At 38.7% G+C, this 14144-nt stretch overlaps 1 protein-coding gene across 1 annotated transcript in view; it reads left to right on the top strand.

The window, feature by feature from the left end:
• The window catches only part of EPHA4 (EPH receptor A4), a 156844-nt gene that overhangs the window by 140069 nt on the left and 2631 nt on the right, over window positions 1-14144 (top strand). Inside the window, exons 12-17 of the mRNA XM_053597370.1 lie at window positions 262-323; window positions 777-986; window positions 3420-3569; window positions 7096-7289; window positions 9866-10021; window positions 10344-11268. Of these exons, the coding sequence (XP_053453345.1) occupies window positions 262-323; window positions 777-986; window positions 3420-3569; window positions 7096-7289; window positions 9866-10021; window positions 10344-10458 (887 nt within the window). The 3' untranslated portion in view covers window positions 10459-11268. The remainder of the gene's footprint in view (window positions 1-261; window positions 324-776; window positions 987-3419; window positions 3570-7095; window positions 7290-9865; window positions 10022-10343; window positions 11269-14144) is intronic.

Genomic DNA, 14144 nt, shown 5'->3' with positions numbered 1-14144 from the left:
AGTTAAAGACCTTGTCAACAAGCCACCCAAAGGGTTAACCTTCCAGATGGGACTTAAACCTACTCGTCCTTTTAATATTTCATTCCTAGCTCCCCACAGCTGAGGCATAAGCTTGGCTTGTTTTAATTAAATTAGATCGCACAAGACAGTAAAGACTGTCGCACAAGACTGTCTTGGCAGTAAAATTGTGCACAGCCCATTTTTATCTCATTAACTGCAGTGCTCATCAAGGGTTTGTGTTTTTCTTTCTGAAAACTCTAGGTAAACCAGTAATGATCATAACAGAGTACATGGAGAATGGCTCCTTGGATGCATTCCTAAGGGTATGTGCCTACTTTATATTAAACCCAAGAATGTTGGTATTTAGAAAACTCTGGCAGATTCCTTGTATCCATTCTGTTTGGTGGTATTCATGGAGTTTTTTAATTGCTGCAGCAAAGGAAGAAGAAAAAAATGGAGAATTATGTGATTTTTAAGGCTATTAAATAATCCATGTTCAATGAGGGCAGCATTTGATTTATTCGTGTATCATAGAGCTGTTTGAGCCACAGATTCATTACAGTTGGATAATTTCCATCTATCACAGGAAGCAAACCCGCTTCCAGAATACACCCGACTAGTGAATTAGTGACTTTGGTCAGAAGGGGCCGGAAATAATGTTGAGTTTCATTGCATACCGGATACAGATATCAATAAAGATTCAAGTAACAAATGCTTGGTGATAATTAATTTGGCCTCATGCTAATAGGATTGTTCCCCACTCCTTTCCTATGCAGAAGAATGATGGCAGGTTTACAGTCATTCAGCTGGTGGGCATGCTTCGTGGCATTGGGTCCGGAATGAAGTATTTATCGGATATGAGCTATGTGCATCGTGATCTGGCCGCAAGGAACATCCTGGTAAATAGCAACTTGGTCTGCAAAGTGTCTGATTTTGGCATGTCCCGCGTGCTTGAGGATGATCCAGAAGCAGCTTATACGACCAGGGTAAGGAAGATTTCTGACCTCTGGGTTTCACTCTGATGAAATTGTTCCTTTCCTCCCACTTTGTGGTTATAAGTTAGAGTGTCTTCCTTTGCCTGCACCCGTGTTTAAATCACATTTCCACAAAAAGAGCGATTTTAAAGCTGACTCTAGATGTGTGACTGTATTACAAAGCCACAAACGAGAAGCAAAAGAAATTACTTTCCCCTCTACATTTTTTTTTATCAAAGTGCTAATGAACAGTAAGAGTCTGTCTTTTAAAAAGAAAAAAAAAAAGAGCAAAATAAGAAGCAAGTATCAAGGTACTTTAATTTACACAAAAGATGATCAATTGATCTATGACTGAAAAAACTCAGGAGGTAATTTTATTTATTTAATATATACGTATGTATATTTTATACTTAAGGTTGCCTGGCTACCTGCCTTTCTTCCTTACTGTTTTAGATCTTCTGCGTTTGGCTTTTTCTTAGAATAAGAAATAAAAAAATTCTTATTCTAAACAGGACAAAGCAGTGTTTCTAGTTGGTTGGCTACCAGCTCTGAGAATGTATATGTAAGATGTATAAAACATGTATGCTATGTGAGTTTTTCCAGTGTCTAATGTCTTTTATTTTACTCCTGGTAGATTAACAGGGACTAGGCCCACTTAAGAGTTTCAGGATAGATCTAGTGGCTATACTATCTTCACTGGACAATCTGGATATAAAATACTAATAGAATAAACACAGAATCATAAAACAGTTATTGGTCATTAAAACTGACACTGCTAAAATCAACAAGAATCAGACAGTTGCCAGCCATTCACCCTTTAACACTCATCATTTGGCATCTGCAAGCCTAAGCATTGTTTTATTTTACCTTAGTTTTTGTTTTTTGATTGGTTGCTTGGTTGGGGGTTTGGGGGTAGGATTCTGTTTCTTTGGCTCTAATTTTGATTCTTGTACATATCTTCTTTTAAGTTCCAAGTCCATTCACTAAGGAAAGGAAATATCTTTGTAAATGTTGAAGATCTTTTATCCCCCCACCCCCTTGCAGTTAGAGAAAGTTAAAGGAGGATTCTAGAATCACACATTTACATACATAGAACCTTAACACTTTTAAAAAGCAGAAGGACCATGTGTCTTTTTGTATATAACGAGCATGGGTGTAATATGTATTTTTAGGTTGTACCTCAATACCTCAATGTATCAAAGCAATTCTCAGTACAATTTATTATCGTGTAACTGTGGCTCAGTGGGTAGGGCACTGGCCCCATATACCAAGGGTGGCATGTTTGAACCTGGGCAAAAAAATAGCCAGGCATTCTGTTGGGCACCTATAGTCCCAGCTACTCAGGAGGGTGAGGCAAGAGTGTCGCCTAAGCCCAGGAGTTGGAGGTTGCTCAGCTGGTGGGCATGCTTCATGACATTGGGTCCGGATGAAGTATTTATCTGATATGAGCTATGTGCAACGTGATCTGGCTGCACGGAACATCCTGGTAAATAGCAACTTGGTCTGCAAAGTGTCTGATTTTGGCATGTCCTGACATGAGCTGTGATGCCAGGGCACTCTACCGCGTGTGATAAAGTGAGACTGTATCTCTAAAAGAAAAAAAAAATCAAAAGAAAACTTTTTAAATGATGTCCATTTTGGACAGCTAAAGAGTCTGAATTTAAGTTGAATTAATTTCTCCAGATAGAACCCTAGGAAATTTGAAAATTGATTAAAAAATACCTCATAATAAATATACACAAGCAAAAGACATTTGCGGCTCAAAAAAATGCATGTTAAACTTTTCCTGGTTAGTGTTCTGTTACTTTACCATTTTTACAAGTTTCAAACAGATTAAATAAAAACTAAAATCCTGCCATTACTCTGTTAAAATCAGTAATAGGTCTAGGATCTGATAGTATTTGACTTCCTCAAAGAGCCTATTTAGGATAATTCTAGTCATACTGGGCATGCCTCTTATGCTGTATTAGAGTAGGTATGCATGTCACGGATAGAAATTTTCGTATTTAAATCCCCTCGGTCATGAATTCTGAAGCAGTAGTAAGTATTGCTTTTCGTTGTACGGCTGGGCGAGAGACTCCACTAAGAAGTTGAAACCCACACCAACTACATGTCCATTGATATGTCCTGTAAAACATATGTACTTTGTCAAACCTGAAATCCTCCCTCTTCCACAATATTGCCTTAAGCAGAGCTTGGATAATAGGCAGGCTTTTAAAAAATAATTGGACTGATTACTTATTCCCTTCCCTGAGACTAAAGAAAGCATGAGAATGGTTTCAACCTAGAAGACTTTAGTTAAGATGAACAAGTCACTTATTATTGTTTAGAGAGTTATCTCAGGAATGCTGTTGTCCTGTTTGGCAACCAGGAACTACATTCAGAATTTAAAATGGCACATCAGTGATGTACTTAGGGAATAACTTATGATTTAAATATTCACAGGGTGGCAAGATTCCTATCCGGTGGACCGCGCCAGAAGCAATTGCCTATCGTAAATTCACATCAGCAAGTGATGTATGGAGCTATGGAATCGTTATGTGGGAAGTGATGTCGTATGGAGAAAGACCCTATTGGGATATGTCCAATCAAGACGTAAGTCTCTATATTTGGAAATAGATGTACTTACATTGAGATTCAGAAAGGAAGTTGTGTGTATTATATGGTGGAGTCAATGTTGGATTTGAAATGGTACGTTAAATTCAAGGCTCTTTTACTATGTCAAGTAGTCTAGTTCAAGCTTGTAACCACAATAACCATAGATTTCAAGGAGCAAAATTAGATGGCCTGCATGGTATAGTACGGGACATAGGTAAACAGGTGCGTAGAACGTTAGATAAAGAATATGCAATATTGATGAACTTTCAAAATCATACTGAAAATTTAATTTTGAATTTTAGTAAAATACAAAGATTATGTGAACAAAGTTCACATGTGATTAAATTGACATGAAAGGTTTGTGGAAAGAAAAGTAGTGAATATTTTAAAGCTGGCATAGTTGTAATTAGAGCTTGCCCCTTGAGGACTCTAAAATAAAGCTTCACTAAATGACCCTTTGTAAATTATGCACATCCCTTTAAATGTACCATCTGGACTACATCGTAAGGGAGTGTCCACGATGCCTGCAATTTCAGAAAAGCATTCAATAATGACACTAATAAGATTCCAGAGTTATAGAATTTAATTACAAACATCTCCAGTGAGAAGGAAACGAACAAAACAAAACAGAAAAAGCTCTAGATCAAGGGGCCTGCTTAGAATATGTTTTAGTTAAATTTGGACAAGTTTTATATTAAATGGCCATCAATACTTTTTGAACTTTTTAAATTTTTTTTATGTATGAGCTAAAACATTATCAGAGAGTGTTTACAAATGTACAGTTTCCGGTTTATCAATTAGAATTATATGTTGGAAAGTCTTTTCAAGAATTCTCTCTGTTACTTAACCGTCTGCCTTGTCTTCCTGAAACAATGGGAATTTGCAAAGCCTTGACAGTTAAAGGAAGAATAAGGTGTACTTAAAAAGTAGGATGCAGTTTGTTTTATTAGTTAAAGACTCTTCAGAGCAATAGAGACACTAATGTACTCCATGTCTAGCGGGGAGAAAGGAAATCCCTTCTTCCCAGATGAAAGGGAATGGTGGTGTTGAAAATGTATTATCTGTAAATTATAAAGAAAGATTCATAGCAGATGGGAAGAAAAACAGCAGCTAGCTTAAGTGATAGATAATTATAGGCTGCAAAAAGGCAGTAGAGGTGAGTGGTGTGTAATCTATTGTCTAAGTGTGATTATGTTACACAGACACCTTCAAGTAGCTTCTTGTAGCAACATTTGGACTCAGGCTAGACTCTCAGAGGAACCAACAATCTAAATGACCAAGTGGTGCACAAGTTTACTTTTCTTCCTGTAATTATTTGATGCCCAAGCTTTCTTTGACTTCAGTTGAATTGTGGCCAAATGTTCATAAAAGCAGAGTATCTAAAGATAAGCTTTCTTACCTTAAATATTTTCAGACATATAATTTTGACAGTCTCCATATATATTTAAACAATTTTTTTTTTAAGTTTTAGTGGCCTGACTGTATCCATGAAGAAGTATCTGAAGCCATTCCTCAGTCACCAATAATTTTTTTTTTTTTTTTTTTGCAGTTTTTGGCCGAGGCTGGGTTTGAACCTGCCTCGTCCGGCATATGGGGCTGGTGCCTTACTCCTCTGAGCCCCAGGCACCACCCTGTTATCAATAATATTGATCTATCATTTATCTCTGTGTTGGATTCTGGGTAGAACAGGAATCAACAGGAACTGTTTCTTAGTTCATTAATAGAATTCATTTTTGGCATATGGTAAATGAAGTGAAAGTAACTGTTGAAAATCTGTTAGACTTAGCAAGTTTTTTGTTTGCTTTTCTGCACATCCCCCCCCCAAATATTCAGCAGTAAACTCAGAAAATATGCTTTTTAACCCCTGAGTCATCTTCCAAGCTGGCAGCAGATAGGAAGCCATAAAAGAGGAATAGTCATTCTGAGGGCTCATAAGGCATCGTGTTACCCTGGCGTCAGAGCAGTGGTGCCTACATTCTTATTGTTTCAGTATATAATGTTTTCATCTAGTCTGAAATCAACACCATGTACCTCAAAAGATAAAAGAAAACCAGAGGCTCAAACTGACCCTAGTGTAATTGCTGGAAATAAATAGAATGAGGTTCAGAAAGACGCATAAAGAAGTCTGCTTTAGAAGGAGAAGTAGATAAAACAGATACGAGAAGATGCTGGTGAAGTACCGGAGAGAAAAGGACCAGAGAGCTTCAAAAGTCACAAGACATTCATAAACTGAAGCTGAGTACTGATTTAAAAGTCCACAGTCATAGTAATCCAGAGCAACTGGACCCAGCCGAATTCCCTGTTGGAGGCCAACTGCTCAGTGGTCACTAGGCCCACCTCTGGGTGAGTCCAGTGTGGTCACTGAGACAGCTACAACCACTGGCTGTTGCTCCAGCAACTGTCTCTTTGGTAGGAAGAGAAAACCAAAATGGACTGACTTAAAACAAATAAAACTTTTTAAAACCCCAAACAAATAAAAGCACCTCCAGAAACTCAGAGGATACCCCAAACAAAGCCTGGAAGTAACCAAGAAGGTATGAAGGGATTCCCCTCCGTAAATCTGGCATGTCAGACCACATTACTTCACTAGAATTTATAGCCCCCAGAAGGGGGGAGATTTAGAGAATCCCCCAAATAATGTAATGCTGGTGAAGACAGATTAGAAAATTGAGAATTAGTAGAGAGATCTATGAAATATTTATTTTTGTCTTGTTAGATAGTAACAAAATTCTGCTAGGCTTGGACAATAAGATAATTATCATCTACCATTATGATGTCCTTTCTTAGATGTGTAATGGTCCCCTTTAACATAGAAATGCCCTAAAAAGGGGGATTTATTTTTTGTTGTTTTGCTAACACTTTTTAAAAAATCCATTTACTGACTCTGAATGGAGTCATTTGACAGACTACTGAGACCAAGAATGAAACACAGAATCATTGTGTGAGGGTAGAGTCTTTGAAAAGGAAAAATGGCTCAGTGTCTGGAAGTGGGCTGTGATTGTGGACCCGCTCATGAACTGTCTGAGCAAGAAGACACAGGCTTACAACGATGCAAAATGAGTTCCATTTTGGAGACAACCACTAATCACTTCCTAAGGGCAGTCTTTAGCGTCAGGTCAGAATCTCTTTTGCTAAGACTGTTTAGGTGTGCTGATGCTGAACGCAGGATGGAGAGGACAGAGCCAGGGCCATGTGATCTGAAGGGCCCCTGTCCAAACTCTGACACCGTGTGGCTGATCCACTGGGCTCTGACCTCTTTCGACAACGATGCATCTTTGCTTTGGAGTTTCAGGTTGGCATTGCTAGCCATCTGAGAACATCTCATAGCAACAGTTGGCTTCCCTCTTCTGTTGCCAGCGATACTCTCTCAGGTCCAGCTTTGGCTTCCAAGAAGGAATTGGAGCTGTTCCCATGCTTAAGCTCGCTGGCAGCTTAATGTACAAGAAACATGCCAACCTGGAGGGTGACCCTCCAATAGCAGCTTGCCTGGCAACTTAACGTACCATCCTGTTGTCTTCCGTAGGTGATTAAAGCCATCGAGGAAGGCTATCGGCTACCCCCGCCAATGGACTGCCCCATTGCACTCCACCAGCTGATGCTGGACTGCTGGCAGAAGGAGAGGAGTGACAGGCCCAAATTCGGGCAGATTGTCAACATGTTGGACAAACTCATCCGCAACCCCAACAGCTTGAAGAGGACAGGGACGGAGAGTTCCAGGTCAGCCACGCTTACTTAATAATGATGTTTGGAAGAACACAGCAGAGGTGGCGGGCGAAGGGTGACTCACTTTATTTTCTGCCTTTTTGTTAGTTCAAGGCTCTCTGGGTGGTTTCTTTCTCAATCAGTAGAGTATTTAAGGTAGTTCTACCTTAAATAGTCACCACTTTGAAAATCTCATACCTGTCAGCTTCAAATAGTAGTGAGAAAAAGTATTTAAAAACAAAAACAGGAAAGAAATAATGACGTGTTTCGTTTATATGAGGCTGGACCTGAAATTTGGGAAGAGAGATGAAACGAACTGTTAGGAGACGTTCAGATCCACAAATGCTATATTCTGAAAAGGGATAAGGGAGAGGAATGTTTGAGAAGGGCTTTATAAATCTAAATGATTATGTCACCTGGGAAAGAGGAAAACAAAGATGTGTATCAGTCTATAAGAACATAAAGATACCTTAAGTTCTATAATTCAGTGGATATTGAACTTCCCTGGCATAAGATTCAGACACCTAGATACCAGTCCTATCTGAAATTAAATTATTTAAGATGACAGGCATTATAAGACCAGGCGATTCAGGCCTGCAGGAGATGAGCAGGTAGCTGAGCTTTCCCAAGGCTTCTCTCTCATCATGACCTGGAGATAAAAATAGAATATTGGTCTTTGGGACTTGTTCTGCTGGTATAAACTGTTCAACCATTAATACCAAATAATGAGTGTTTTGTACCAAAGCAAAGAACAAATCCAGATGTTGGACACACTGTTGTCAATTCTAAATTTTTCTCACTGATGGTAAAGACATAGCTTTGGTGCTCATTACTGGTTGTTGATAATGAGATGTAATATAACACTGTATGTGACTCAGTGCAAAATTAGGCAAATTAGGCATTCCACAAAAAGCACAAAGACTTCCAGAACAAGCTTGAGAATGACCCTTTGAGTTAATCGACAGAAAGTGAAGATATTCCCATCCAAATGTCATTTTGACCTTGTCAGGCACCTACAACCTACATCTTGCCCTATTAACACTGGTCCCAGCTTAAAGTGAGACATAAGTGGAAACTATTCGTTTTTGTCTAATAACGAATATTATTTCTGTACATCCCACATACAATTAAATGTTTAAACCTCTATGTGGTAACATTGGTTATTGACTCAAAATTGGGAGAAGAATTAGGTTGTGATTATCCTTGCTATAAACATCTGTGGAATTTACTCAGAAAATTGCAATTAGTTAAAATGATGCGTTTAAGAAAGGTCATGAAAGCAAGGTAACATTTGCATACAAAAACAGGTGGATGTAACAAGCCTTTCTTAAAACATTTACATAAAAAAGGAAGTAATAAAAATCAAATTAACTTAAGTAAAAATGAAAATTTCAAAACAATTGGATTAAATTTGATATGTAGAAAATTAATCAAGGTATTATATTGGTTTACTTTTGTTTTTACAATAAAAGAATATTTTGGTTTGAAAATTCAGTAGTAATGATACATGTTCCAATTCTGATTTAAACACTTGTACTTAAACATAATCTCAGAGTGAAAAATCAGGTTAAATTTTTAAGATCAAACACATTTTATTATTTTTAGGGAAAAGGTACGTTCAAGAAAACATTACCCAACAAGTAGCAGTATAGGTGATCATAGTAAAGGTGGTAATATTCACCCCCATGAAGTTCTACCCTATAATTATTAAGTAGTTTGATGATGAAGACGACTATAATTCTCTTAATAAGTGCTTGCTGTAAGTGTGATTTATTGTATATCAATATCATTAGGAACAGAGGAGTTCCTGCCTGGAAATGCTCTTGATAGTGACCTAATATAAGGCACCTGGCCTAAGGGATGAGTAAACTAATAAATAAGTTAATAAGAAGTGCTCTGAATTGGTTGAAATCATTATTTAGGAACCCAAGCAAGGGAATACGAGAAGCACATTCCACAATCCAAACAGTGATCAAAGTGGCCATTCTTTCTGCCAGCCTTGGCACACGTGCTTGTCAGGCATGGGTTGATTAAAGAGGGGATTAACTCCCTGCTGTCTCAGGTTTGTCTGCATGTACTGAGCCTCCTGCAGACCTGGCTGGAAGCTGCTGGACTTGAATTCTTGCTGTTTTCTCCACTTCTAGCCAGTTTGGCAGGTTGCAAGCTTGCAGTTTTCCTTACTCAAAATTCACTAGGGTTTCCATAGTTGCTGAACCAAAGTCTGTATTCAGTGCTGGCAGGGACTGGACGCTTTCTGCAAAGACGGGACAGGTTTCAGCCACAAGGACTACCCAGATCCTCACCCCAGGCTCAGATGTTAAAGACCTGCCGTGAACATTAGTGCACTAAGAGGTTCACATAAAACAAGTGCAGGAAATGGAATTAAGGAAAAAATAGGGTGGTTGATACATGCCTTAGCAGCTTTGTAAAATTAAGAGTGGGAAATCGTGTGGTTACATGGAACAGGGGTTATTCCATTTGAAACCTTACAGTTTTCAGCTCCCCTTGCCTTTCTTAGGCAATCTGACTTCTGAGTTTCCCTGTCGCACAGATAGCTGATGTTTGTTTATACTTTCTTGTTCCATTTCTAGACCTAACACGGCCCTGCTGGATCCAAGCTCTCCTGAATTCTCTGCAGTGGTCTCAGTGGGTGACTGGCTCCAGGCCATTAAAATGGATCGATATAAGGATAACTTCACAGCTGCTGGTTATACCACACTAGAGGCTGTGGTGCACGTGAACCAGGAGTAAGTACTCAGCGATGTAACACCAAAGGGTAAATCCAGATTTAATAGTATTTTCCTTTTTGCTTTGAGCTGCATAATCATCCTATTCATTTAAAAAAATATAAGAAAACTGGAATGCCTCTCATTTTAATTGAGTGTAATTTTCACACAGCACCTACATCGTTGCATTAAATTGCTTAAATAAACATTTTTTAATATACCTGCCTTGTTGTGCTGTACGAATTTGTGGCTGACTCAAATGTGTGTCTGCATGAAGCCCAGAAAAACAGGTTCTCAGTCCCCATGACCTTTTCTCTCCCTCTGTTTTTCGCCCTCCGTGCAGTGACCTGGCGAGGATCGGCATCACAGCCATTACGCACCAGAATAAGATTTTGAGCAGCATCCAGGCAATGCGGACCCAAATGCAGCAGCTGCACGGCAGAATGGTTCCTGTCTGAGCCAGTACTGAATAAACTCAAAACTCTTGAAATTAGTTTACCTCATCCATGCACTTTAATTGAAGAACTGCACTTTTTTTACTTCGTCTTCGCCCTCTGAAATTAAAGGAAAAAAATCTGCAGCATTGCTAGGTGTACAGATTGCTGAAACTGTGGGGTTTATAGACATGACAGCCGGTCATTTGGATTTAGACTTGGAAGGAATTGTTTCTCAGAAGTACTCTGTCCGCCACCCATCTGTAAAATACATGTACCTATAGAAATAGAACACTGCCTCCGAGTTTTGATGCTGTATTTGCTGTCAGACACTGAGCTTCTCTGAGACATCGCTCATCCTCTTTCTATTTGGAATTACAACAGTAGCATTTTTGCTTGTGGTATAAATTACAGTCATTTCTCTTTCACTGGAATGAAGACCATGCCCAGAACAGTTTTGAAGGATTCAGCTGTGGCTTTTAGGGCTTGGTTCATACCGTGGAAAAAAATACTGGTGAAAAACACACGGCCCATCGGTGTTGCCACTTCTGTGGTGAGGCCACCAGGTGGATTACTACGACATGGGGGTCTGCAAAGAAAAAGAAAGTGGATTAATTAAAAAGTGGATTAAAAAATTCAAAACTCCAAGCCCCATAACTCCTAACTGTACAAATGAGGTCTGTTTTTCGGGGCTTGAGGTGTGCCATATAAAGTCTTATTTGGGGGACTCTACAAATTTATCATAACTACCTTCTGGATAGTGGGCTGAGACAATCTTGACTAGGGAACTTTCACACTTTCCTTCTTTTAAAGAAGCAGCCCCAAGTATGTAAGGTAAGTCACATGCACCAGCAATGAATCTTTCTCCCATGAAAACTTTTTTTTTTTTGGTCTTATTTTTAAAATGGATCTCATTTGAAACACTGAACAGAAAATAATTCTTTCATGCCTCTCAGATAGGTTTGATGTTTTTTAGGATTTTCAGTCCTTTCTTTAATACCAAAAACAGCATGGTTCCCACCATGAACTAAAAGACCAGCTGTCTGAGGTCAGGTTCAGAGGGATGGGTTCTGGATGTCCACTGGCTGTGCTTTTGGTCTCTAAGAGCTCCCCTTGTCCTTTGGGAGCGTTCATTCCAGGCCACACGTATTTATTGACTGTTTTCTAGGTACCAGGTAGGAACCTCGGGATATTCTATAATTTTGTTGGGTCATGTGTCCCCCATCTTTTGGAGAGTTTGCTTCATTTGAGAAGTACTGGGGAGTCGTTGTCATTAGCTTTATTTTCTGTCCTGCTTCAGTAACCTGTGTACCAAACAGTATCAGCCAAGGAAGATGCACCAAAATGTCAAAGGTTAGGCTTTGGAACTCACCTTGCCTTCCATGTTTTCAGAAAGTGACCTACTGAAACTCGTACTTGTATTTTTTATCCATAAACCTATTGTTGTCTGTGCTTCAATTTTGTGTCCCAGAATTTTCTTATTGAAATAGGTGAATTAAATGGCTTTGTTCATTCCCAGAAGCAAAAGGCCTAACTTTAAACTGGGCAAATTTTAACTTAAAAAAAAAAAAAAATTCTATTCAAGTCAAGGTGCCTCTAATCCTAACACTCTGGGAGGCTGAGGTGGGTGGATTGCCCTGAGCTCAAAGGTTCGAGACCAGCCTGAGCAAGAGTGAGACCCCCATCTCCAAAAATAGCCAGGCACTATGGCAGGTGCCTATAGTCCCAGCTACTTGAAGGCTGAGGGAAGAGAATCTCTTGAGCCCAAGAGTTGGAAGTTGCTGTGAGCTATGATGTCACTGCACTCTACTCAAAGTGAGACTCTGTCTCCAAAAACAAAAAAAATTCTATTCCATTTTTTATTACTTTTAAATAAATAAGAGTTTGGCTAGTTTTAATGACCTTTCTCCCCTCTTAGTTTTATCTTGAAAGCTATTTTTTTATAGAGCAAGAAATACTAAATTTGATACTGTCAAATCATGACAGTTTAGTAAAAACCTTTTTTGCAACATTAGTTGTAAAAGCTTTTCTATTTGGAAGGAATGTGAAAATTTATTTTTGAAACTATTCCAACAATTTTTGCTTTACCACCACTTTTGGTAAAGTTTTAAAAGTTCTGGACATTGGTGTCACAGTTGAAGAATGTAGGTTTGGTGTTCTTTTTGTTTGTTTGGTTGGTTTGGGTTTTTTTGCTTGCTAGTTTTTAAAAAAATTTACTATTTATTTTTTTCTTCAAAGCTGTGGGATATTTTTGTTTTTCATCATTACATACCAATTTTATTATTTTATTATAATTATTATTATTATATTATATTATTTATTATTATATTAATATATTATATTATATTTATTATTATATTACATACTATTTTATTATTATATTATAATTATTATAAGTAATATAATATAATTATTATATTTTAAGTAAAAACAAAATATTACCTTGCATACATTGAATAATTAAAAGTTTTACTTTCTTAAAATTAACAACTTCAGGTACTTTTCTAAACACTAAACATATTCAAAGCAGACTATTTCAAAAGCGAGAATGTGTCAATTCCAAAATAGCTTAACAATTCAACGTTACATACTAAGCTGGAGTCATTTTGCTTGCACTCCACAGGTATCTGTAAATGAAATAATCAGGCTTGGATTGAAAGAAAGGTCCAGTTGGGCAGCGCCTGTGGCTCAGTTGGTAAGGCGCCGGCCCCATATACCGAGGGTGGCGGGTTCAAGCCCGGCCCCGGCTGAACTGCAACAACAACAAAAAAAATAGCCGGGCGTTGTGGCGGGCGCCTGTAGTCCCAGCTACTCGGGAGGCTGAGGCAAGAGAATCGCTTAAGCCCAGGAGTTGGAGGTTGCTGTGAGCTGTGTGATGCCACGGCACTCTACTGAGGGCCATAAAGTGAGACTCTGTCTCTACAAAAAAAAAAAAAAAAATGAAAGAAAGGTCCAGTATAGTGTCTAATCTCATTCACAGGCCACCCGCTGAATCTTAGCAATTTTAATATATGCTTGGGTTAGGGTCAAGATAATCGAAAGGCAAAAAAAGGACTTTCCAACTTTCTAAAATAAGATCTGATGACAGTGAAAGTGTTAACTGTCTCCATGGCCTCCATGAAGTTTGAGGGGAGAAATGGAAGAACAATAGGAATGTCGCATTGTTTCCCAGGGCATGGAGCCAGACTCCTGCATCTAGGCAGCTGTGGATCCTAACACCAACTGCAATGTCCACACTGGGGAATTTCCTCCACTTTTCTTTATTTCTTAGATCCTCCACCTGTAAATTGGAGAGATAATGATACCTTCATAATAACACCTTTCCTAATGCACGGTGGTGGTGGCGCAAGTGTTTATGAAATGTTCTTTTGTAAAACCTGGGGAGCTCCACGGAGGAAAGGTGCACTTCTCCCCCCAGCGTTACCCATCTGTCTTTCTCTTGCAATCCCAGATGTTTTATTACAACACGGCAGAGTAGGGTGAAATGAAGTTCAGTAGAAGGTGGCCAGGCACATGAAGCATCTTCACCTTAAGTGGATTTATGAGAGTTTGGGGGTAAATGTATATGTACTTGGAAGGTGGCAGGCTATCAAATTACTCCTGGCAGGATAAACATACATTCTTTAGCCTTGACGTTTATGAAATGGTTATTCTATAATTGGAAGGGCAGTGACACGCACAAAAGTAAAACTCTATTGCAATGAGAAGAA

The sequence above is a fragment of the Nycticebus coucang genome, chromosome 7 (assembly GCF_027406575.1).
Source record: "Nycticebus coucang isolate mNycCou1 chromosome 7, mNycCou1.pri, whole genome shotgun sequence".
Lineage (NCBI taxonomy): Eukaryota > Metazoa > Chordata > Mammalia > Primates > Lorisidae > Nycticebus > Nycticebus coucang.
The sequence above is the reverse complement of the archived record's forward strand: the minus strand, read 5'-3'. Positions and strand labels throughout refer to the sequence as shown.